Genomic DNA, 23,622 nt, shown 5'->3' on the forward strand with positions numbered 1-23,622 from the left:
CCATTGTTTCATTTAAATAGAGTGCATTCATCATTATTCATAAATCTTTGGGAGCGACTTCTGTTAGGAGGGGCAACAGGCGGTAAAGCAAGTCTGAATTTCTGCTGATGAAAGATCACAGTGTGTGTTTGTGCACATGTTTGTGTATTAGCACTGGCGGGACAGTAATGTGATTTGAGCCCCAAAACAGAATAGCTCACATGTGCTGGTCCCCTCGGAGTGGGGGGTGGCGCGGCGGAGCGACGAACAAAGCAGCCATTCATTGCCACCGTCACTGTCGTCAGAAGGGGAAACTGTTTACACGGGTTTCCATGCTACTACTCACCACGCTGTCCCTACCTCCTTCTGTTCCTCCTCCCATCTCTCCCTCACCCCCTTGTCGTCTTCTTCTTCTTCTTCTTCTTCTTCTTCTTCTCTTCAGGAACGAGTATCGATCGTTACGACAGGCCATCATAGACATGGTCCTCGCAACGGAGATGACCAAACACTTTGAACACGTCAACAAGTTTGTGAACAGCATCAACAAGCCGCTGGCTGCTGTGGAGGAGAACGGGGTGAGGTTTCACGTGATGGCACAACAAAACACTGTCGTTTTATTACAATAAGAAATATTGACTGAATAATTGCGTTTACAGAAGTAATATTACAAAATTTCCATTTTGATTTCTTTCCAAATAGAAAGAAATATAATGTCTAACTCTGTCTCTAGAGATTCATAAACCAGCAGCAGAGAGTCAACAGAGATTTTAGACTTTAAGTGACGATGATGGGAACATATTAAGCGGACGTACGACCTGTTGGTTCTTGTGTTAGAGAGCGGGAGAATTTAACAACCTGGTCCTATCTTTACCGTCTCTGTGCGGAATGCTCAACATGGATATTAAAATGTTTTTGGGCGTGGGCGTAACCGACGCGTGGGACATGTCCCCCCGCACTTTTTTTTTCAACTGTTAACAACCGTTTAGACGGTTGCAAAGACACGGTGAGGTGATTCTCCGAGCCGTCTTTAAACGCACCACCAGCTTAACGCCTGTTGCACCTGTGGATCTGATCACTGATCAGAACCTGCTGCAGAGCAGAGCTTCACGGTCTGCCGTATTCAGCAACTAGCCAGACCCAACAAGGAAACGAGGAAAAAAAAAAAACGTTCCACTTTTCTTCTAAACAAACCAAGTAAAGTGATTAGCAAACACTGCTGCATGCAGATAATGATAGCAAAATGTTGACCATCTAATCCAGTATGTCATATTAAGCTAGTTAACAACACAAACTGTTGTTATAGCTTATTTTTCATCCATTGCTCGTTAGTTAGTACCAGGAATAAATCCAGCTCTCTTTCATTTAAGTACAGAAGTTGTGCTCACTGTTACTTTCCAGATATTAAAAATAAATCTTTATTTTCACAATAGAAGAAGAAATATCAGGAAGCAGACAATGCACCAGCGGGCTGCAGCAGGGACACAGATGCAGGGTCTTGTGAGGTAAGGAGGGATTATAACATGGTGAGAAAACGAGATCTGTTACAGGAAGAAACCAGGCGGGTATCCGAACAGGGTTTTTACAGATATTTCAGAATTACACTCATTCGCTCTCCAAACTATTTTTGACTGAAAAATAGTAGCACAGGGAGAAGGCCATATCCAGTTTATATTTAGACTTTTTAAAAATTATTTTCAGATATAACTTGTGTTCAAAAAGGCAGCAGATGTAGGGCATTCAGTTTTTATTTATCTTGACTCATTTGCACATCTGTGCTGTCACATTTACCTAACGCAGCGTCGTCACTTTCTGTGTTCAAATCAAATTACGAGGTTCCTTGCTGTGTTACCCTTCACTTTCATTAAATTTTTTCTGTCCTAAGTAACAATTTGCGTGTCGGAGTTTCACTTCTTTTCACCCCCTCTCTTCTGAGATGATGGTTACTCCCCAGTTTTCAGGCCTTTTTTTTTTGTTGTTTTTTTTAAGACTGGTTTAACACCAATAAACTATTTTTTATTGCACCGCATTTGAGTCCAGTGTACTCAAATAAACAAGACAGGCTGACGAAGCAAAACAAAAAAGTATGTATTCTGGATTTATCAGAGTATACATTTTCATCTGAAAGGACCTGGGACACCGGGGGGTTCTGTTCATCCTAACATCCTGCGTTGGTTTTGTTTAGGGAAGCAGTGACGAGGAGACTGTCAAAGGCGTCCTGACGTCCCCTGAGAACCGGATCCTCATCAAGCGGATGCTGATCAAGTGTGCAGACATCTCTAATCCGTGCAGGCCCCTGGAGCTCTGCATAGAATGGGCTGGCCGCATCTCAGAGGAGTATTTTTCACAGGTGAATACGTTTACTAAGGACTATAGATACAATTTCTAGAATTAGACGCTTGTTTTTTGGTGCAATGTTCGTAACAGACTTTTTAGCATTGTCGGACGTGATGGTGATTTATGCTCGTCTTTGCTGCAGACGGATGAGGAGAAGAGTCAAGGTCTACCGGTGGTCATGCCTGTGTTTGACAGAAGCACGTGTAGCATCCCAAAGTCCCAGATTTCCTTCATAGACTACTTCATCACAGACATGTTTGATGCATGGGATGGTGAGACAACACGGCATCACATAAACAACAGAACCGCTGTACAAACATGTTTTTTATTTATTTATTTATTTATTTTTACTTCCTTACAATTCCTTGACTGGTTACAAATGTAATTTGGAAAACCAGACTTACGATGGATTGAAACAAATGACCGTATAAAATCCGTCTGAGTCTGAGTTAGGCGATGCTTCAACTAAGGATGCACCGATGAGATTTTTCTGGCCGACACCGGTTTCCAATTTTTTTTTTTTATAAAGGTTGGACCTGCTGATTACTCCACCTCCACCCCACGTGGTTTTTAATGGAGATTGTAGTTTTGAAATAAATGGAAAATGGAGGAATTACAAGGTTATCCACTGGCATTGTTAACAAATATCCCAGTCTTTATTTGATGTTTACCAAACTAAAGCATTTGTCAAAGCAGTTGCTGTAGATTGAAGAATTTATAGACCAAATATTTTATGAAAACAAATCCAATTTTTTTTTTCTTTTTTTTTTTTTTACATTTGACCTTCCAAACACCGATCAGAGATGATTAACAATTAGTGCATCTACTCCTAAGATGTGCAGGTGAAGCTTATGTACTGAATACTTTTTCTTTCCAAAAATTAGCTATTGTTGTTTCATTTCCCTTTAATGTATCAAAGCAATGTCAGATACTAGATGGCTTTTGTTGTTCTGTACATATGCTTGGTGTCACAGTGAGAAAACTTGCTTTTTGCAAGTTTATGTAAGATAATTGCGTACAATTAGATGTTTCAATTATAGCAACGTTGCAATTTTAATCTCATAGCTGCCACTACTTGTCCCGGAGAGACGCATAAGAAAAGCTCTGAAACTTCCTAACAACCCTGTGGACTGATTTCATTCTAGTAATTTTTATTTTGTGTAAATGCAGCAATATATGCTGCACAGCTGATTTGTCTGCCAGGTCAGACAATTCTGTTTGGATTGAAAAACAAACAGAAACAGTTTTTTTCCCCATAAACTTTGCTGCCACACGCATGATTCGTCACATGTAAACGCCGTGCAGCTAACGGCCTTTCTTATGATAGTTTGATTTTAAAATTGGATTACAACATCACACTGAGGTTTGTGTAAAAAAAAGTAAATAATAAGGATTTTGCTGCATGTCTCAGGAGACAGAAGGTAAGGGTGATGCTTGTGTTTTTTCACTTACACGCACTCACGCTGCCTCTCCTCTCTCTCCTCTCTCCTCTCCAGCTTTTGCGGACCTCCCCAATCTTATGCAGCACTTGGACAACAACTTCAAGTACTGGAAAGGCCTTGACGATCAAAAGCTGCACACCCTGCGACCGCCTCCGGAGTAGGTGCTCGCGGCGTTCGGACACTGGCACCGCCCCGGAAACCCCGGGTGCAGAACCTTCTTCTCTCCTGCTGAGGCGTCTCTCTCCCCCACCCACCCTGTCAGCCCAGCCCAGCCGCACAGGGACTCCTCGCCTTCACTCTCCTGCTTCTGTAGCACGCCGAGCGCCCCACATGTCCGTCCACAGCAGAAAAACGCACAGAGGGACTTCCCGACACTGCCGAAGTGCTGCTGGCTTCTCACAGGCCCGTCGGATGGGAACTGTAACCGTCGGATACGGACATCCAGCATCCTCATGAACTTCTCGTGCCTCATAGGCATTCGCAGTGTCGCTGTTGGCACGACTGAAAGAAGGACGGAGGAGGGCAGGCTTGGGGGCGGGGGTTAGGTCCTCACCGGTCTCTGTGGCAAAGCATCCATCCTCTGACTACCGCGTAGGCACTCCTGTCTGCCTGTGAAGTTGCTGTTAGCATCTAAAAAAAAACTGTCTAGTCCATTTAAGGCCATGTAATCACTTCTTCAACCTCTAGCTCCTGCGCTCGCAGCGAGGCAGAGCCGCTCCTAGAAACCATTGGAGGCCACGTCATGAAAGTACACTCCACCGCTTATTTTATTTTAATTGTTTATGTCTGTTCGTTCGTTTGTGTGTTTTTGTTTTTCAGGCAATATTTCCACGTGTCCTTCAGAAACACAAAGTTGACACACGGCTGTCATAACAGAAATGAGAGCGGATGCTTCCTTCATGGGTCAGGGGTGGACCTTTGTCCCAGGTCCACTGCTGAGAGACAACAACATGCAGAAGAGAAAAACTCAATATAGGTATCTAATTACAGGTTATTTAGTGTGCTAATATTTTTCTTAAATTTCCATGTTTTTCTATAATAAAATTCACAAACAAATTAGTAAATGAGTAAGAGCAGAATGAGTTTAGAATTTAAAAAAAAGAAAAAAAGCCAAAGCTATTAAAGACGAGTACTACTATTACAACGTTCAAAAATTTACAATTATTATTATTCATGCGACCTTATTAAGCATATTTTTTGTTTTCTTATCAAGAGTACAGTACCAGTTTGAATAAACGAATGAACCCTTTTGTATTGCACTGTATACAACATTAGAAGTGTCTACGTCTCAGTGATTTGTCCAGGAACGGGATGTTGCGTTGGAGAATAAGCTGTTTTTCTATTGATCATCAGGAGATCGTCTGCTTGTGTGAACGCGTGTGGGAGTTTGGTTTTCAATTTTTTTTTGTTTTTTTTGTTTTGTTTTTATTTGTTTTGTGGTTGTTGTTTTTTTCTTCGTTTCGGTCGTTGGTGTGTGAGTGCGCGGGTGTGTTCATTGTTGCAGCAGTCCCATACTCTTGGTTTGATGCTGTAAAACCGCTTGACATTTGACAACAGCAGCAGAAATATGTGAAAATCGTTTTGGACTTGAACAATCTTTTTTCTTTTTTTTTTTTTCTTTTTTTTTTTTTTCCTCCCAGAATTTTTTTGTATCTGGTTTGTCCTACTGAAGAAGATGAAGAAGAAGGAAAAAAAAAGACTGCCTTATTTTGTACAATATTTATACAGTACATCCCACTGTGCAACTGCAATGGACATCTGGAGTTTTTTCTTACAACACAGTCAGAAGGTTACCTTCAAGTAAATCTCAATATTTTTATAGACAATGAATTTTACACTGGATTTGCAGCAGATGAGATCAACCATAATAGCTATCTGAACACCTGTGAAGGAGAAAGCCACACAGAGCGTGCGTATAGAGAGCCGAACGGTAAAGCAGGATGTGGATCGCAGAGTTGTCTATCACTGTCTTTAAAACAGTCTCCTGGAGGCCAGCTTGCATTGATTTTTTTTTTTCTTGTCTTTTCTTTTGATCAAAACATCACACTATATTTGGCCAATCGTCCAACACCCTTATGCACAGACCCGGGTAACATTTTTTTTTTTTTTGTTCAAAGTTGGATTCAGATTAGGATACTAATATCTACGTTAAAAGATTGATGCTTCTTGAGAAGATTTCCTCTTTAAACAGTATATAAATGCCATAACAGCTAAGCAACTACTGGTTAATGAGATGCATTAACCACAATTAATTTTGTTTCTCTCTTATGACAGAATTGTACACTTAATCAGGGGATTTGTTTGTTCCTTCTGATTCACGTTTTGGTCTGAAGGCACGGGGGGAAAATAGAACCTATTCAATGAAAAATAAAATGTCAACTATATCCTTGCGGTGTTTTTCCTGCAACTTTTTTTTTTTTTTTTTTGTCTCTGGCGTCTGTTCTTTCTCACATATTGCACATGTTGTGAAAGTTTTCACAGCCTTTAAGGGTTTTAATGTTTTGTCATGATACAAACTTGAGCTTTAATGTATCTCGTCATGGCTTTATGTGACAGCCCAACACAAATTGGCACGTGATTACAAAGTGGAAGGAAAAGGATGCATGGTTTTCTACTTTTATTTTATTTTTTTTACATAAAATTTTGAAAAAGGTATGCATTTGGGTTTAGCAACCCAGAATGAATACTTTTTAACGACCACTCTACGCTGCAGATGTAAAGAGTTTTTGGGTCGAGTCTACCCACGGTGAACATCTAGAGACTAAAATTTGTGTCCTTTCTTTTCCGCAAACTAGCTCAAACTCTAGTCGCATTGTATGAAGAGCATCTGGACTTTGTCTGAGCCATTCTTGTGGCTGACTTTATGTTTGGGTCCAGCCCAAGTGTCAAGTCAGAGGTTTTCTTTCGTTAGCTCCAGGGAATGATTATGCAGCCATCACCAAGTTTTAACCTTCTAAATGTTTGTCGCATGTCTTGTGGCAACTCCTTGTGGCTTTCTTTTTGTTGCTCTTGCATAGTAGAGGAATAAGTAAAGTGTGTAAAGATTATGTATCCTGTCAAAGGTAAAACATACCTTTTGGATTTATATCTATAAAAGAGAATTTTAGTTTGTTCATATTTTCAAAGTACGCACATTAAGATTTGTGGTTGTAATGTGACATTAAATCTGAATGACTTCGCGATACCATAAATGAACTGGATATTTGCATTCAGTTCTATAAGTATTTTAGCCCTGCACAGACATGAAATGTGGTTAATATCTGCGTCACAAAGGTAAATGAGTGTTACTTCAAGTTTAGCAAACTCCAACTCAAAATATTACATCTAAAGTGGTTTGCTCCTTGGCATTTTTAAGAATAAGTAAATTCTGGTGTTATTGTAAAGGACAAAAAACTTTTCACATGTAATTTGACATTAACAGTAAGGATAACTTTATCTTTCATATCGTTTTATATGTGATTCAATAATGCATCTTCTGCAAAGATCAAGTAGACAGCATAAGAATTTTTGGAGGAAAAAAAAAATCCAAATTAGGTTTAAAGTAACATTGGTGTTCATACTTACTGCTAAAATCTTTTTTTTTTTTTTTTTTTTGCAAAACTACAAGAACAGACCCAACAATGACATTCAGGCTGGAAAGAAAAAGTTTCTTTTAAATAGGAAGAAATCTTTGGCGTGACCGGGCTCAGAGAGGACAGCCATCTGCCTCAACCAGTTGGAGGTGAGGAGACGTGAAGAGAGACGGCACCAACAAAGACGGACGGGACGTGTTTGTTGTTGGTCAACCACAACATTGGCCGTTGGCACAAGATGGAAAAAAACACTGTCCACTCCTAAATGACTTTTTGAGTCATATTACAACTAGAACCAACTTACTTGATTGTTTTTGCAATAATTCAATGACAGTATTTTAATAAAGGTATGAAGGAGTCTCACCATGCTCAAAGATCCTGATCAGAGTGGAGTCCTTTTTCCCCAGATACTTACCTTTTTCATCTGAAAAGAGGAACAATAAATGTGGTTTCATTCTTGATTACTGTGAAATACGCTCAAAGTGAAAATGTTCCTTGCTATATTAAAGACTTCTTCCAAATACAGAAAGGTTAAACGTCTGTTATATGAAGTGAACAATATAAAGGTGCATCAATCCAACCTTATTCTTCAAAACTGTTTTTGAATTTGAATATAAATGCACTGATCTAACCCTTCAATTTTTATTTTGAGCTGTATGATTTCTCTTTTCCAACTAGACACATTAAAAGGGATTTAAGAGGTGGCATTTTCAGTAGTACAGAAAAACAAAACGTTTTCATTATGATATATTATCTTAAATATGAGCTTTTATGAGACTTCTTTTCTTTGCAGTGACCTAAGTTGTATAAGTTTTGCTGTGGAAGGCGGAATAAGTTTAACCTGGTTCACTGTGTGACATTTGGGCCCCGTACAGCTCTGTCTGTCGACTCATCGATCTTACCTCTGTGTGTACAGTGGCGCGCAGATTGTTCCAGACTGACGTTACGTAACATAAAAAACAGCCCAACTTCCGTCAGATCAGACTTTGCGACAAAGTCGTCAGAGGAAACAGTCGGCGACGTCGGACTGATGGCTGCGGTCGTTCAACATTATCTATATTAGAGACATTTTAAAAAACATTTATATTTTCCGGGGTCGTGCTATGTCTTCGGGAATGACAGGACAAACGCCGTGAGTATTACCTTATTTTGGAGATAACTCGAGGAACGAGCTCACAAGCCGAGGCCGTGTTAGCCATGTCTTGCTACGCTAACGCTAGTTGCTGCGTTAGCTGCCTAATAGCTTCTTGGCCTAGTAGTAAAAGTTGGCTCAGGTAGTATTTGTGTGACTTATTTTGACTGAAATCAAAATATATAACCGATATCTTAGGATTAATTCTACTTGCTACTATAAAAATTTATTGTTGGTCTCTCGGTGGTTTAAACAGTTTAAACTAGAATCGTAAATCGGCGTTAGCTAACCCAACATTAGCTTCAGCGTCTGTGGAATGCTAAATTGCTTATATTGTTTTCTTTATATTTCGGAAGGTAAGGAAATAATTTATTGCTGAGAGATACACATTTGGTCAAATATAAACTGCCTTAATGTAAAATATTAGTGGTGAACTACATTAGAGATCGGAGAAAGGAAAGGGATGGTGAAAACATGAACGTGAGCTTAACTCTGCATTGTATGAAGTGTCTTCGTTTAACTGTTGTACTTTTTTGTGTCCGTATGTTTTTTTTTTTTGTTTTTTTTTTCCAGCTGCCTAACAAGTCGCTGGGATCAACCAGCACAACCTAAAAAGAATGTGGATGTGCAGCAACAGAAGAGTATTGGCAATGCCACGCTCCCCGTCGCCTTCCCCGGGGTTGTCGGCTCCACCGGGTCTCACAGCCGAGCCTCTCAGGCACCAGAGGCAGAAGAAACGCCAACAGGGGGAGTTGAGAAAGCAGCAGCCATGGCTGCTAAAATAAATGCCATGTTGATGGCAAAGGGAAAACTTTTAACTCCTCCACCATTACTTCCAAAGGTGCATAGTTAAAAAAAAATAAAAAATCTGGAAGGAAGTCTTTTTCTGTTTTTGCAATACTAATACTTTGTTTTATTAAGAAACCCCCAAGTATCCCTGTTCCAACCCCTGTAGAAGAAATGGTGGTCACAGAGGTCGACATAAATGACGTACCGCTGAACTGCAGAGAACTTCTTACTAAAGGAAAAACACAAGAGGAGGTAAGTGAAAAACTGGCATTAAACACAAAAAACAAACTTTTTTATGTATATATATATTTATAACATTTAATTTCTTCTTCTGTTTTTCAGATCAGGTTATGTAGTGGAGCCGTTGTCTCAACTAAAGGTCTTTACATGCCTGAAATTGAAAAAGGAGCGGGAGGGTATGTTGCACAGGGAATGTAATGTTTTATTTTCCATGACTAGTTCTTCAGACTTCTGACATTTTTAACAATTTCTTTAAAAAAACAAACAAAAAGAATTTGTGATGGGATAATATTTTTTTAAGCGGAGTGGAAGTTTTGAGAGAGTGAAACAAGAAATAACACCTGAGACATTAATAATTTGATTTATGTATGAGATAATATAGGAAATATATGCTGTATTTGAACTTTAACTTTACTGTATTGTCATAGTTTGTCATGCAGTCTTTTTTTTTATTTTTCCAAACAATTGAGATTTGTATGCAATACATCTCCAAAACCTTTGTAATATCTTACTAGATGTCAAGTGGAAGTGTAGAAATGTTTAATTTTTTTTATTTTTCAGTGAAAATTTTTTATTTTGTGCACATTGGACTTATGGGAAAAGTGTTTAGTGCAAATGTTTCCCTAACATTTGTGATCTAATGCCTTTCAGACAAAGACCTTTGTATTTACATGTTCAGGGAAAAACACAAGAGCAAGTCAATAGTAAGTAGGATTTTTATATATTTTTTTCAATTAGGAAATTTGATATTGTTTTTGAAAGATTCATAAGGCACCTGTCAGTTTTTTTTTTTTTCTCATCTCACATTTTTTGTTCTTTTTCCTTTGGGATATCAGAAGCTGTGATGAGAATAAAGGAGATAATTTCTGAAGATGTGATAAGAGCCTCAGCAGCGTCCGGAGGACAGCAGGTTCCTGTGATCCCACCACTCACTCTTTACCCTCAGCCTCCTCGGCCCGTCATTCCCACTCCTGTGCCACGTTTGCCCAACGCAAACTCTGTGCCGGGCCAGGGACATCGACCAGCAGCTCCTCATACAGGGGTGGGTAAACCTCCTATTTCTGTTGTGGTTCAAACAACAAGGCTTCCCTCTGGTTAAATACCCAGAGTTAACACACTCTTACTTGTGTTTTTATGTTTTCACGCTGTTGCGTCGATGGAAAATATACAGATCGCAACAGGGATATTTCTGTTAAGATGAAACATCTTTTAGATCAGTGAACAAGAAAAAAATCAAAAATGATAAACAATCAAAAGCCATTAATGTACTAGGCTCAAGATGTATTTCTAGCTAATTTTTATAGACTCAAGCAGACCTTTTAACGGAGGTAAAGAAAGTGAGGCAAATGGAGTTTGTTGCCTTCACTGAAACTCGCCTCCAAAATGAACCAGCAGAGAGAATATCCTTGGTTTGGAGTGAAAAACCTTGGATAGCTGCATTTGCTTACAAAGCCTCTTAAATTTATAGAAAAAAATATTTATCTAGTGTAACTGGACATAATTATTGACACTGTTATTCTTCTAATGTTCCCCAGAGTTTTGTGCACACTAAAATCTTTGTGGGCCTGGACCAAGCGTTGCCCTCGTTCAGCGTGAAGGAAAAGGTCGAGGGTCCAGCCGGTTCGTACCTGAGTCACATCCAGACCGAGACGGGGGCTCGAGTCTTCCTCAGGGGCAAAGGGTCCGGTTACATTGAACAGGCATCCAAACGAGAGTCTTTTGAGCCTCTTTATGTCTACATCAGGTATGTTCACTTCCCATAAAACCTTTCAGGCGTAGCGTGAAGGATTTCCCTCTCTAAATGAAACAAATTGTAATCAACGTCGTCTGGTTTCGGTTAAGGCAATGAGCAGCTAATGCGCCTGCTTGCACTGGAGTCATAAAATGTCTTTTTGTTTTGCTGTCTGTGAGTCCCTTATTGAGTCTGCTTCGTTCTAGTCCAACAAAAGCTCTTTTGTGTGTCGCAGCCACCCGAATGCAGCCGGATTAGAGTCTGCTAAGAAACTCACAGAGAGTCTGCTTGAAACTGTAAGTTCACCATGTCACCATGTAGACAATTGGAGAATATATTCGGAGGTACAAGAAGGTGAAACTACTGAAGCGTATAGTTTCCACTGATACCCACCTCCAAAATCAATGTGGTAGTGTGAACCGCCTGATCTCGAGTCTTGGATCTTGAGTGCTCTGCACCTACCCACAGACTCATTACTGACAACAGATTAGTACAATCTCTGTGAAACTTGTCGCTCTTGAGTTATTTTTATTTTTCATCTTTTATTCATTAGGTGAGAGCTGAACATGCCCAAATGGGGTCAGTGTACTCAGCCACAGGCGCAACACAGCGTAAGTATTATTATTATTATTACTGCTACTGGGCAAATTCCAACAAGTTTATCCAATATCAGATACTGGTTGGCTGCATTGTTCTTGTGATTAGAGAATATTCCCATGGCATCATTAGTGGTTGAGCAATAAGTTGAGTTGGTAAGCCATACTCCATTTATTTCAAAATTAACATTCTACAATTTCATTTCAGCATACGCAGCACATGGATTTTCAACTAATAGCAGTTACTCTAGCCAGGGGTCCTGGTATAACTACCCAGCAAATGGGTATGCTGGCGGCTATGCAGCGTATCCAGGAGCCGGTGGTTACTGGAGTAATGCAAATGGCCCCCCAAGTCAATCTAACCTGTCGACAACCCCATCTCCATCTTCTCAGGCAATGATTCAGTATCCAGTGTGTCCTAGGAAACCACATCCCTTTCTTGTCCAGGTAACTCACACATCGATATCTTTTATGTCTAGATTTTTTCCAGTGTTTACGTTTCGGTCACATCAGTTTTCTTCTGTACGTTTTACCAGATCCCTACATATCTACACATTTGCATTGCAGGAAATTAGAACGTGATTATTAATTTTGTTTAGTAATTCAGTTCAAAAAGTGAAACTTCCACATAATGTAGATTACATTCGGTGTTTATATTCCAAGCCTTTATTTCTGTTAATGTGGAAGATTACAGCCTACAGCTGGTAATAAAAAACATCAATTTTCTCTGTAAATTGCAATCGGTTAAAATGGATTTTGATAGCAGGAATGTTGGCTTACTCAAAAGTATCTCCATGCACGTCAGCCTAAATGATGGGGGACATTTTTGTAGTTTTCTATGTTGATTGTGCACCTTGTGGTGCAATGAGCAGCAGCAGCCTTTCCTACGAATTTGTAGGCTATGATATGGTAGTAACTTTACATCCTGTATCTAAAGATATATTGGTAAGGGTATTTATTTGATGATGTAGACTTTTATTTTATTGGCTGTAATCAGTAATCATCAAAATTAAGAGAAATTAACCCTTGACACCCTATATGTCACTTTCTGTCATTAATCTATTTTAATTACTCAAAACGAGATTCCAGTTTCAGATCGAAATGCACTTCACATGAATAAAGACGAAATGTATAAAACCGTGTGTGTGTTACAAGGCTTTGAACACACACTGCAGTGTACATATGTTGGTTGTGCTCTACTTAAGGATCCGGGCAGCAGTGAGACAGTGGAGCCTGGAGGATCTTTAAACACCCCCCCTGACTCAGGAAGTCCCAAAGATCACTTCCAGGAGGGGGCTAAGGACGAACAGGTTAGCTGGAGCGCTGGTGACTCTACGCATCAGTTAAAGCTCATTCTGGTCGTACTCAAGTTTTGGATCAGTTTGGGTTTCATGAGGATGTCTGAAGCTTCGCATCTGGAAACTCAATGCCGTTTCACTTGAAGTTTTTAGATCGTCTCATACATTTTTTTTATTTTTTCTTTTTCATACCTTTTGTACAACACACCTTTCTTGATATATTATTTTAACAAATTAGCCATTCCAGATAACATACTGTTTGCACTCTCCATAAACACGAGTGAAGTAGAATAATTGATCATAGATAAGTTTTGATTTGGAACAATATTTGTTACTCTTTGCAATTACTGTTTCATAAACAACATTTTTCTAAAGTGATGCATGACTTCCTCTGCAGCCTGCCAGCTGCTCTCCAGAGGGTCCTGCTCACCTGGAGTCCACCCTTCCTTCATCCAGCGTAGGAGAGGAGAAAGTTGTAGAAAGGTTGGATTTCTACAGATGGTCTCTCAGGTTTCCTTCAAGTTGATTTTGGGACAATGTTGACGTTCGTATCCCTTCAGGATATTGATGCCTCCTCCTCCATCGCCGTTTGTGGCTCCTCCCCCCATTACGCGCAAGAGGCCGAGGGACGCCGCCGCGCCAGAAGCCCCGGCCAGCCCGCCCCCCGCCGCCCCCGCGTCAACGGGTATGCACTTCTTCTCTTCCGATGTACTCAGAGAGCCTGAGAGCTCAGACGTTTACTTCTGTGGAGTTGCGTGTTGCATGTCGTAGCATCTCCCCCCATGGATCAATGGGGGAGGAGTGGAGACCTGTTTGAAGCGCAACACTGCTGGAACTCACTAACGTGCTCTTCTTGTATATGTTTTTTGTCTTTCCCTTGTTCTCTCTCTCAACATGTTTCTCCTGGACGTGCCTGTAATGGATGTGTGCTGTGCTGCCGTTTGATTTTGATATCTTCCCTTCCCCCCCCACGGCTCTGGATCAAATCAACTCAAAAACCACGCCTTATGTGGGGCTCCTCACTGGGTTTCCATTTGGTTTTGTTCTCTCTCTCTCTCTTTGCTCGCCCACCCTCCCCTCCCCCTTTTCTCCCCGATGTCTCCCACCTTTCCCCCCTTTTTTTTTTCTCTCTTTTTCTCCATTTTTTTTGTAATTACAGGTGTTGAGGAAGAGGTGTCGGTGAAGAAGACTAAAGTGAGCGTTGATACTTCTGGGCTCGTGCCCTACGGCGGAGATTCCTCAGATGAAGAGGATGAGAGGACACACAGCAGTAAGACAGAAAACCTATAACGTCTGTCATCCCCCCACTGTCCGAGATTTTTACAGACCAGAAGTTTTAACTCTCACCATATCGACACAATGAAAGGAGAAGTCTGCCCTGAAATAACCATACCAGCATTTTTATACATTTTACCTCCTCTTTTTTTTTCTTTGGTTTATCTTTTTATCCTTCCTTAAACAGGTTTTCACTTTGTTTTGGCTCTTACCAAAATTCAGGTAAAACTTTCCGTACATACAAATAAACCTAAACCTGACGGGTTTAAAACGGTGACGTACAGTATGTGGTATATTGATTAAAGTGTGTAAATTCCCAAATTGTAGTGCTTTACTAGTCTAAACAGAGGTTCTTATTTCCTTTGTCCATCCATGTTTAAGTTTAGGTTTTTGTTGTTTGTTTCCAGATGCTCTTGCACAAGTAAGGTTAAACTTGTTTAGAAATATCTTTTAGTCTAAAATACTTTTTAAGCTGATGTAAATACAGAAGCTAACAACCAGGTGCTTGTAGTCAAATGTCATTTGAGCTTTTGTAAAAAATGCAACTTTTTTTCACTTTAATCTGACTCTAAATGTTGCCCTCATCAGCTTTTAACACAGAACAAATGGTATTAAATCCCAGTCATTACACACGTCTCTAAGTATGGAGGTACACAGGGCGGACTTCTCTAACATGTGAATACAGTTGTTTAATAAAGAGAAACTTTCTTGTTTTTTTCCCCTCCAACTTTTGTTAATAAAGTCCCATTTTGAGCGTCGACATCTGGCCTTGCTGCAATCACAGATTGTCTAAATACATATAAACTTCAGTGAAACCTTTTTCTCATCTTGGAAAATGGTGTATGCCTGTTCCCATGGAATACTATAATAAAACAACTTCAGAAAGTATATTGTTTTTATTGACTCGTTTCTGTCTGAACATTCACACTAAATGTTTTTTTTTTTGTAACATTTAATGTCACTATAATGCAAACTGAGGTTAATTATTAGTTCCGTTTATGACATTGTTGACACCGACTTCCTGTCAGATGAAGGTGTAGTCAGGAGCCTGTATGCCATTATGTACAGTAAGCGCTCCTGGGTTGTCCAGGCTGAAACAGGGGTGGACGTAATTGTGAAAGTGACAGTGGAAGGTATGCAGATGTTGCTCCAGATTAGCATTGAAGAAGCTCAGAGTTCCCCTGTCGTAGTCGAGAGCCACTCCGATGCGCACCGGATGCACTGTGATCCTCAAGTCTGGAGTCCAGCCATTATGCAGGAACTCGTATTTATGTCTAAAAGTAAAGAGGACAATGCGATATTAGAAGGAAGAGTTCTGTTTTCTCTCTCATGTGGCTGGCCGCCTGCCTCTGGAAAAAAACACAAGACCGAGCCAACAACTGATATCCGAATGGCTGCCGATGAAAGAAAATAAGAAATGTGACTTAAAAGTTTGCGTAGGCAGAATGAACAAGCTGCCCGCAATGGGGAATCGCATTTGAAGCTCGTTTGATATGAATGACTCGATAAATGTGACAAACGGCCTGACTTGTATCAAATACAGTTGCTATAGAAACGCATGACAAGATATTTCATGGTAGTTCCTTTGAGCTCAGGCTTTCACAGGGCTGATGCACGTTTTTGTATTTTGCTTAGGAAAGGGAATTTTAAATGCTAAAAATACAATCCTGGCCCAGTTTCCAGGATCTGCAGTAATGGTCTTGTGAAGGATCAGCACGTTAATGCTGATGGTGGATGAAAACAAATCTGCTCGGGCTTTTGTACTGTTGAAACGAGAGCCAGTTTAATTTTCCTCTGCTTGTGCTGCAGTTGGAAAATTGTTGTGCTTCGAAAATTGATCAGATTGCAAATTAAGAGCCCAGATAAAAGTAAGGAATACATTCTGAGCAGACTATTGTTTTACACTTAAACATGCCACTAAAGCACCTGGTATGCACAGTGGTGGAAAAAATACAAAATCTACAAAAATCTGTGGACAAGAAATATAAATTTGAAAAAAACTGACAAATACTGCTAGTCTCACTTAAATGGATAAAATCACGTTAGTTGGTTCAGAAGCACATGATGAACTGCGTGACTCGGCATTCTTAAATGATCTACAGAAAATTCCTGCTACTGTTATGGGTTTAACTTTTATGATGCGTCCGTTCAAGGAGGAAACCCAGCTCTCTTGAGAAAAACATGAGGGCTAACCTAATGTTAGGACAAAGACCAGGACTTGTGCAGTTGAGTCTAAATGTAATTATTTGGACACCAGAACAAAGGAAATGTTTGACTTAAGCCAAACAGCAATTCAGAAAACAAGCATCAAACTAAGAACATTTCTTGATTTAACCAAAATGCAATCAGTGACCTAGTTTTCCCGTGGATATAAGGAGACACTGGAGTTGTGCACCGTTTACCTGGACGGGGTGCGAATGTGTCTCATACACCAGGAGCTACTGTTGGCACCGAGGTACGCGTCCCTCTCCGTGTCTTCGTACACAACTCCGACACGAAACTCGGTCTCATCGTCCACCTCGACTTCCCAGTAATGCCGGCCTCGCACTGGAATCAGATCCCCCAAAACGGCTACGCATCTGTACAAAAGCACACACATGTATACTTAAAATTAAAGGTTCAGCTGGATGTTTCAATGACGCTTTGTCGCACTAAGCAGCTGCTGGGACACTTCACCTTGTGAAAGTGTTGTCCTCAAAAGCCATTGCAGTTATGGGCAACTCCTCGTCTCCATAGAATATAGTGAAGCCATCTTCTGACATGGAGAGACAGGGATGAGCGGTGTCCTCCAGAAGGTAGAAGAAGGTGCCTGTTCAGTCATCGCATAACACATGGGATTTCTTGTTAGGATATCTACAAACTTGAGGCTCCATTTCCAAACAAGGCCACTATAACTGACTGTGTTTTCTATTGGATCTATTTTAAAATGCCTTGTTTTAGCACTGCCTATCCAATAGAGTTTCATTTCATGGAGTGCTAGATTGAGATGTAACCTAACATAGCAACTTGATGGCAGATGGACAGAATTTATAGCTAAATAATTCTGCTTGGGCTTGAGCTCACAAAACATTTTATGGATACAATTTTTTAAACAAATGTAGTTTTTTTCTGTGTTTGCCAAACTGATTTCAACTTCTGATCAATTAAGCATATTTTTCAGGTATTATATTCTTCATAATGGCTTCCCATTCTGCTGGTAAAAGGGTGTAGTGAATAGTTTATCCCAAGCCATTTCACCGTATGGCTTAGAATAAACTATTTAAAAGTGACAAGAGGAAGAAAATGCCCATTAAAAAAAAAAAAAAACCTTTCAATTCAGAAAACCTTTATAGATTCAACAAAACACGTTATCATACAGTCAATTTGGTTTCCCATTGACTTTACCAGGTAACTACAGGTTTTGTCCAATAGATAAACCGAATAGAAGCAACTTGTGTATTGAAGCAATGTTGTCTGAATTCTTCTGTGATTCTGTGGGAAAAGTTCAGGGTTCTTGGGGGCCCCCTAGTGGTGCGTTGGGCCTGTGCAGCAGCTTGGTTCACTTATACTCTGGGTTGACCAAACCTTCTATGCAAAATAGCAAACGGTTCAACTGTTCTGCTGGAATCTATAAAATATTAGTGAGAAAAATCTTTAAATAAAGAATAGAAACCACATAAATGAAAAACACAAAAATGCAATGATGTTAAGTGCAACATCTTAACAGTTTTTTTTTGTTAAGATGTTTGGCAGTTTATTAGTATATATATACATCTATATATATAGATATATATATATATTTAGATATATATATCTATATATATATACGGTAAATAAATAGCTCAGAGTATTGTGTCCTCTACTAGTCAAAATAACTCAAAGATTTTCAGCAAGATTTGTTTTTACCAGTTGTGGAGATGGTTATAGCATCACTCTTGTCACTCGGACCTCCAATGTTGACCGCTCTTACAGAGATGAGGTATTGTCGCCCTGCCTGCAGCTGGATCAGACACTGACAGGTGGGCACGGCTACTATAGACCTAGACACAACACATGAAGGGAAAAAATAAATAAAATTTTTCTTTCTTAAATCAAGTTCAAATCAAAGGTCACTTTTTGAGTAGTTGCTTTTTACAGCCAGGTAAAATTTACTACACCTCATCCTTTGTAAAACACCAAATGAGTAAATTCAGCGCTGTAATCTGGAGCTTTAAATAGTTTGTATTTTTGCAGCAAGCTGATGAAAAATAAGAAATGATGAAGTGTGAGGACACACTTCCAGCTGAGGCAAACACTGCTGCAGGAGCTGAAGCTAAGAATAGATTTTCTAGGACAGAGAATGTCTTGATTCAGCAGCTCTATAACCAAGGGACCTGGAAAAATCCCAGGCATGCACAACCCTGGCTCTATATGAAGACGATACAACAACAGGCCTCGTGTCTACCAAAGCACATGAAGAGTCCCAATACCTCAGGGAGCAGTATATTGCAAACCTGACACCTTAAGCAATTTTTTTCCCATTTTTCTTAAGAAATCATTACATAATCATTGAGTAAGACTGAGGTGGTGTATAAATAGCTCGGTTCTTACTCGGTAATGTTGCTCTCTGTGCCAACAGTTCCCGTCTCACTGAGCTCCACGGTGTAGGAGTCTACAGGGTTGGTGTTCCCTGACTCCCATCGGATCAGAGCAGCTTCTGGGCAGCTGCTGCACTCCCTCTGCTTGATCACAGGAGGCGACGGCACTACGGAGACACGATTTGGGCTTTCATTTATAGGGTCAAGCCTCTTGAGTACTTGCAACTGAAGTTATACAAAAAACAAAAAAAAAAAAACAACTTGTATACAAATGCAACAATCTTGCTTTTAAAATCTAAGAAATCCTCAAAACTATTCAACCAACTGAATATAATTCTTTATCAGAGCACAAATTAGAAAACTAGATGTTATCTCAGGCACAACTGATGTCAACAATGAGATATTTTTATTATTTGGATTGGGTTTGTGAGACTGAACACTTTGTTCATGGCAACGTCTCACTGAGTGTTAAAAATATGACCAAGTTCAAGAAATTCAGAGAAAAAGTTTAAGGGGTGCTATTATGTATTTTCCAGACACATAGTGCCATTTATAGCACAATCAAGTAACTATGTTACCTTCAGTTGTTATAAAAATGTTATATAAATCAAATATGAATTTTAATTTGCAATTTCACGTCCCTTTTTTAAGAAGCTCCTGCTCCACTATAACTTGGTTTCAGGACAAGATGTCCTGGTAAATATTAGAATGCAAGAACAATGATTGTCTTGAACTCTCATGAGTTGGGGATTTGAAAAAGGCAGGTACAGCACACAAGTCCAGAAATAATAGTGAACTGGAGGCCCTTGTGTATGAGCAGCAGGCACAGAGTCCTCAGGAAAGCTGCCAGAACCTGGTGCCTAGCTATAAATCCCATTTGCAGCAGGCCAGAACAGCAAAAGGCTGCTCTATTAAGTGCAAAATACTCTCTTCATAAACTGGTTGAGTAATTTGGAGACTGCAGTTTTCATTGAAAGTGTCATTTTCTATCTAATTCGAAGAAAGCACTTATAATAGCACATGGAACTACAGTTTTGTTTAATTTGCCAATAAATCTAATTTGCAGCGGCGGGTGAGTGATTCTCGGTGCACCTATAGATAGTGTTGTTAGAACAGTGTGGCACTAAATTACCTGTCATATACAAGGCCTTCTCACTCGCTGGGCTGATGCCTGTCGTGTTGGTAGCCGTCACCCAGAGCTCATATTGAGCATTGGGGAGCAAGTCTGTCACAGTGCAATGGGTCTCCTTCACTTTTATCTTGCTTTCTGGAAAAAAACCCACATCCATTTAGTTGGACTGTTGCTGAAATATATAAACAACAATTCCACAACACTATATTTGTAATGGTGTCATCATCCAGTGTACCCTGCGGTGCACAGGTACTGTCTGCAGGCGTGTCCTCCAGCACCGGTCGGTAGTAAAGCTCGTAGTACTCCACCGTGTCGTCGGAGAATAAGCTCCAGCACACATGCAGGGAGGTCTGGGTGGCCGAGTTGGGCAGCTGTGGGTTGATCACTGGTGCAGACGGAGCTGTTTGTGTGACGCAAATACACAAGTCAGTCCACGGTTGTTATCAAGACACCAACCAAAAAACACACGTGTCAAAATAGCTTCATCTAGTAAACTTTAGTTAATTTAAATGAGCAGTACCACTTTTGCCAAGAAGAAAGCTCAAGTATCCAGTCAGGGAATTCCTACAAGCTTGTTGCTAAGGAAAACTTTAAAAACAAAAATATTAGTAAAGGTGTATATTTCAATCGGTCCGCATAATTTTTTTATGCAGGAGATACGGGCATGTTTGATGGGATGTGTATATTGTGTGGGCAATCTCTGTATCACAGAGTTTCCTATGTTGCGCATTATTCCAATATCCTTGTGATTTACTTCAATAGGTGATTCATTTATGATTCAGACCTGGCACAACATTGATGGAGTCCATCATTGTTTTCACGTCTGACAGATCGGCCAGCGGCGTGCTGAATTCAAGACTCGTCGACAGCGAGGGGTCGATGTCCTCCTTGGCAAACTCCTCGACTCTAGTGAAGCATACAGATCGTTCTGGTAAATTACAAGATTTAAAACAAAGATGAATGTTCAAGCGTCATGCCATCTGGATCACACATGTGCACGAACATTAAAATAAAGCAACACCAATAAAGAGTTTATATGTTGGCTTTGTGCTATCGATGCTAGGTCCTCCCAAATCACTCTTCAGTCCCTGCTAGTGTCACAACATGCACACACACAGAGCAGCTTCGTGATTACCTTTTAACGACGGGCATAACTGTCTGTCAACAAAAGTCAAAAGGAATCTATCAAACAGGATTTTATTTTATTTTTTTACATTTACATTTTGAAATATCATAACTGATATGTTTTATTTTGTGTATGAAAAACTAAATAATCTCTAACTAAACCAAGTTGAGCTACCTTTAGGAAAAGCCTCTTGTCCTGGCAGCGGTAAACCTCCTGGGCCGTCTCGATGAGCTCCTTCGAGGTGTCCAGCGCCTGCCCACAGGCCACCAGCTGGTTGTACAGGGACTCCAACTTGCTCTTCTTCTCCTCCTGCAGTCCCGTCTCCCTGTCGTCGTAGCGCTGGGACAACGTCTGCAGCACGTCGTTGTAGTGCTGCTCCAAGTGCTGCTCCTGGCGGCCGAAGTTCTCCTGGACCAACATTCAGGCGATCTGATGCAGTTTTGAGACTGAAAACATTGATCTGCGTGTTCAGTTCTGCTGCTACGTGCACTGAGAGTGGACCAGGGTTTCAAGAAATGAGCCATTTCAAATTCAAAGGCAGACTAGAATATTTAAATTGCTCCCTGGCAAACTTTTAGTCAGTAAGGGTGAATTGTGAAACAGTGCAATGCTGAAATTGGATTCTAATTGGTCAGAAACGAAAAGGGTAATTTCGCAGATATTCAGTCAGTTGCGATAACTTAAATAACACCTACTTCAAAATCTATAACACTGAGATTACAGATTCTATGGAACATAGTTTAGTTTGTAAAAAACAAAGATAGGAATTTTGTTGCATTGAATTGGGTTCAGATGAAAACTGTGATCTAGGAAGACCAGGAGATCAAGAAAGCAGCGGAAGCAACCTGTGGTTTCTGTCACTAATTCACAAACTAAAATGTCAAAACTGGACAACAATCAAATAGTTGTGTTGTAGCAAATCAAACAGAAATAATGTATTTAAATTGTGAGTCAAATCAAATGTCTAGAAATTAAATTTAGATGCTACCATGTCATTTTCCTTAGCAACGCATTTTAACTTGCAACTTCCCAAAGAAAGTCAAACCCAATAATAACATATGAAGCTTTCACTCCCCTAATTTGTTTTTGTTTTTAATCATTTGAGATATCAGTTGCATAAAACTTTCACACATAAGTATAGGTTTACCTCCACAGTGAGAAAGATTTCCTCCAAATGACCAGCAAAGTTCTCCATCTCAGAAACCTTCCCCTGCAGCTGGTTCCTGATGGAGGTGATCTCACCCTGAAAGCAGATGAGACTCAGGGTCCAACACTTTCCTAATTTAATTTTTAAAAAATTGCATAGTAGTTTTTCATTGACATGCAACTGAGAATAAAATGACAGACAGACTATTGTGTTTTTCACAAATTTAAACATCCATTAGTTTTATTGCTACTTTTTTGTTGTTGTCAATTATCTGTGAAAAACTGGTTTAAAGGCAAATTAACCCCGCCCCAAAAAAATTTAAAATGAGTTAACAAATGACATGCTGTTGTGGTGTTAGTGTCCCTCACCTCACATTCTCCCTTCTCAAACACATCATCACGTCCATCTTCTGCCCCGGCGGGGGACGGACAGCTGTCTTCACAGGGTTCGAACCGCAACGACTCATTGGTGTTGACTGAAAACCTCTGGAAGGTCCTTCCTCCAGGCTCTGGAACAACATTGTATGCCTCCATGGTGCTCGACTCTCTGCAGAAGTCCTGCTGCTCGCTCTCTTCTGAGATCACAGCCAGCCTGCCCCCTCTGATGTCATTCAGGTCCATTGAGAGCACTGACTGTGCACAGTGGACAGGGGTCTGCAACATGCACAGGTTGAAGAATAGATTCATTCTGATCATCTTTTTCTAAATTATATAAGCGTGTAGGTCTATGAAAATGTTTAAATATAAATAAATAAGAATTTTAAAATCTGCAATTGTGTTTTAGTGATTTGCTTCCGATAAATAAATTAAACTGGGGGTTATATTGAGCAGTTAATAAAATAATTACCTCAATAATTCACTAAAATAATCTTCTCCGAATAACTGATCCGGGCTTGTTTTTGTGTCCGACAGGCAAACTTTGTGAGGGGGTCCAATCCCGAAAGCTGAGGCTGTGACGAAAATAGAATCAACTCACACTGCTCATATGTCACAACTATTTCAAATATATACGCCAGATTTGTTTCTGTTAAAGAGAATATGCGATCTATATTACACAGAAAGCAGAAAAGTTTTTTTGATATTGTAAAATATAAATGACCATACCGGTATCAGCAGGATTATTTGAGTCGGTAATTTAAGATGGAAATCCCCCAACAGCTGATTTAAAGGTCAAAGTTGAACACAAAACATGGAGTGTTGTGGTGCGTTCATTTAACCTCGTAACTTTTCAACATGAACCTAATGACCACATTTTGATTTGATTTTGACCTAA

At 39.9% G+C, this 23,622-nt stretch overlaps 3 protein-coding genes across 8 annotated transcripts in view; 2 read left to right on the forward strand and 1 right to left on the reverse strand.

Moving 5' to 3' along the window:
- Positions 1 to 6,139, forward strand: part of pde8a (phosphodiesterase 8A) — a 57,983-nt gene extending 51,844 nt beyond the window's left edge. For 3 of the 5 annotated variants that reach the window (XM_008404540.3, XM_008404542.3, XM_008404543.3), the window contains 5 exons: positions 422 to 554; positions 1,410 to 1,481; positions 2,162 to 2,326; positions 2,456 to 2,585; positions 3,810 to 6,139. In XM_008404540.3, coding sequence (XP_008402762.1) covers positions 422 to 554; positions 1,410 to 1,481; positions 2,162 to 2,326; positions 2,456 to 2,585; positions 3,810 to 3,916 — 607 coding nt within the window. In that variant the 3' untranslated portion in view covers positions 3,917 to 6,139. The remainder of the gene's footprint in view (positions 1 to 421; positions 555 to 1,409; positions 1,482 to 2,161; positions 2,327 to 2,455; positions 2,586 to 3,809) is intronic. The other 2 variants (XM_008404541.3, XM_008404544.3) reach the window with 1 other exon arrangement.
- A 2,147-nt stretch (positions 6,140 to 8,286) lies between these two features.
- Positions 8,287 to 15,277, forward strand: LOC103462047 (KH homology domain-containing protein 4-like). Its single transcript, XM_008404538.3, has 14 exons — positions 8,287 to 8,459; positions 9,033 to 9,300; positions 9,381 to 9,500; positions 9,591 to 9,664; positions 10,140 to 10,192; positions 10,325 to 10,530; positions 11,024 to 11,232; positions 11,456 to 11,516; positions 11,774 to 11,831; positions 12,025 to 12,263; positions 13,022 to 13,126; positions 13,512 to 13,597; positions 13,675 to 13,799; positions 14,274 to 15,277. Exons 1-14 carry the CDS (start codon positions 8,431 to 8,433, stop codon positions 14,402 to 14,404), a joined length of 1,764 nt encoding a protein of 587 aa, XP_008402760.1. The 5' UTR covers positions 8,287 to 8,430; the 3' UTR covers positions 14,405 to 15,277.
- Positions 15,271 to 23,555, reverse strand: fsd2 (fibronectin type III and SPRY domain containing 2). 2 transcript variants are annotated; one of them, XM_008404539.2, is made up of 14 exons: positions 23,454 to 23,555; positions 23,197 to 23,299; positions 22,719 to 23,003; positions 22,351 to 22,446; positions 21,378 to 21,611; positions 21,213 to 21,235; positions 20,862 to 20,983; positions 20,313 to 20,477; positions 20,078 to 20,212; positions 18,959 to 19,112; positions 18,275 to 18,408; positions 17,066 to 17,198; positions 16,792 to 16,968; positions 15,271 to 15,663 (listed from the first exon to the last, which is right to left on the reverse strand). In XM_008404539.2, the coding sequence occupies exons 3-14, from the start codon at positions 22,968 to 22,970 to the stop codon at positions 15,414 to 15,416; spliced, it is 1,875 nt and encodes a 624-aa protein (XP_008402761.1). In that variant the 5' UTR covers positions 22,971 to 23,003; positions 23,197 to 23,299; positions 23,454 to 23,555; the 3' UTR covers positions 15,271 to 15,413. The 2 variants fall into 2 exon arrangements, with proteins under 2 accessions (XP_008402761.1, XP_017159418.1); XM_017303929.2 differs by lacking the exon at positions 23,454 to 23,555 and having other exon boundaries at positions 23,197 to 23,437.
- Positions 23,556 to 23,622: the final 67 nt, after the last annotated feature.

Source organism: Poecilia reticulata, chromosome 3, assembly GCF_904066995.2.
Source record: "Poecilia reticulata chromosome 3, P_reticulata-male-v2, whole genome shotgun sequence".
NCBI classification, from domain to species: domain Eukaryota; kingdom Metazoa; phylum Chordata; class Actinopteri; order Cyprinodontiformes; family Poeciliidae; genus Poecilia; species Poecilia reticulata.

What these genes read in the sequence shown, in the direction of transcription:
- LOC103462047 (XM_008404538.3), top strand. Translation starts at nt 8,431, where the DNA reads ATGTCTTCGGGAATGACAGGACAAACGCC. An exon ending in CTCCACCATTACTTCCAAAG is followed by an intron (nt 9,301 to 9,380) that starts GTGCATAGTTAA and finishes TGTTTTATTAAG; the next exon opens with AAACCCCCAAGTATCCCTGT. An exon ending in CCTCTTTATGTCTACATCAG is followed by an intron (nt 11,233 to 11,455) that starts GTATGTTCACTT and finishes TGTGTGTCGCAG; the next exon opens with CCACCCGAATGCAGCCGGAT.
- fsd2 (XM_008404539.2), bottom strand. Translation starts at nt 22,970, where the DNA reads ATGGACCTGAATGACATCAGAGGGGGCAGGCTGGCTGTGATCTCAGAA. An exon ending in CTCCATCAATGTTGTGCCAG is followed by an intron (nt 20,478 to 20,861) that starts GTCTGAATCATA and finishes TCACACAAACAG; the next exon opens with CTCCGTCTGCACCAGTGATC. An exon ending in CACATTCGCACCCCGTCCAG is followed by an intron (nt 15,664 to 16,791) that starts GTAAACGGTGCA and finishes CTTTACTTTTAG; the next exon opens with ACATAAATACGAGTTCCTGC.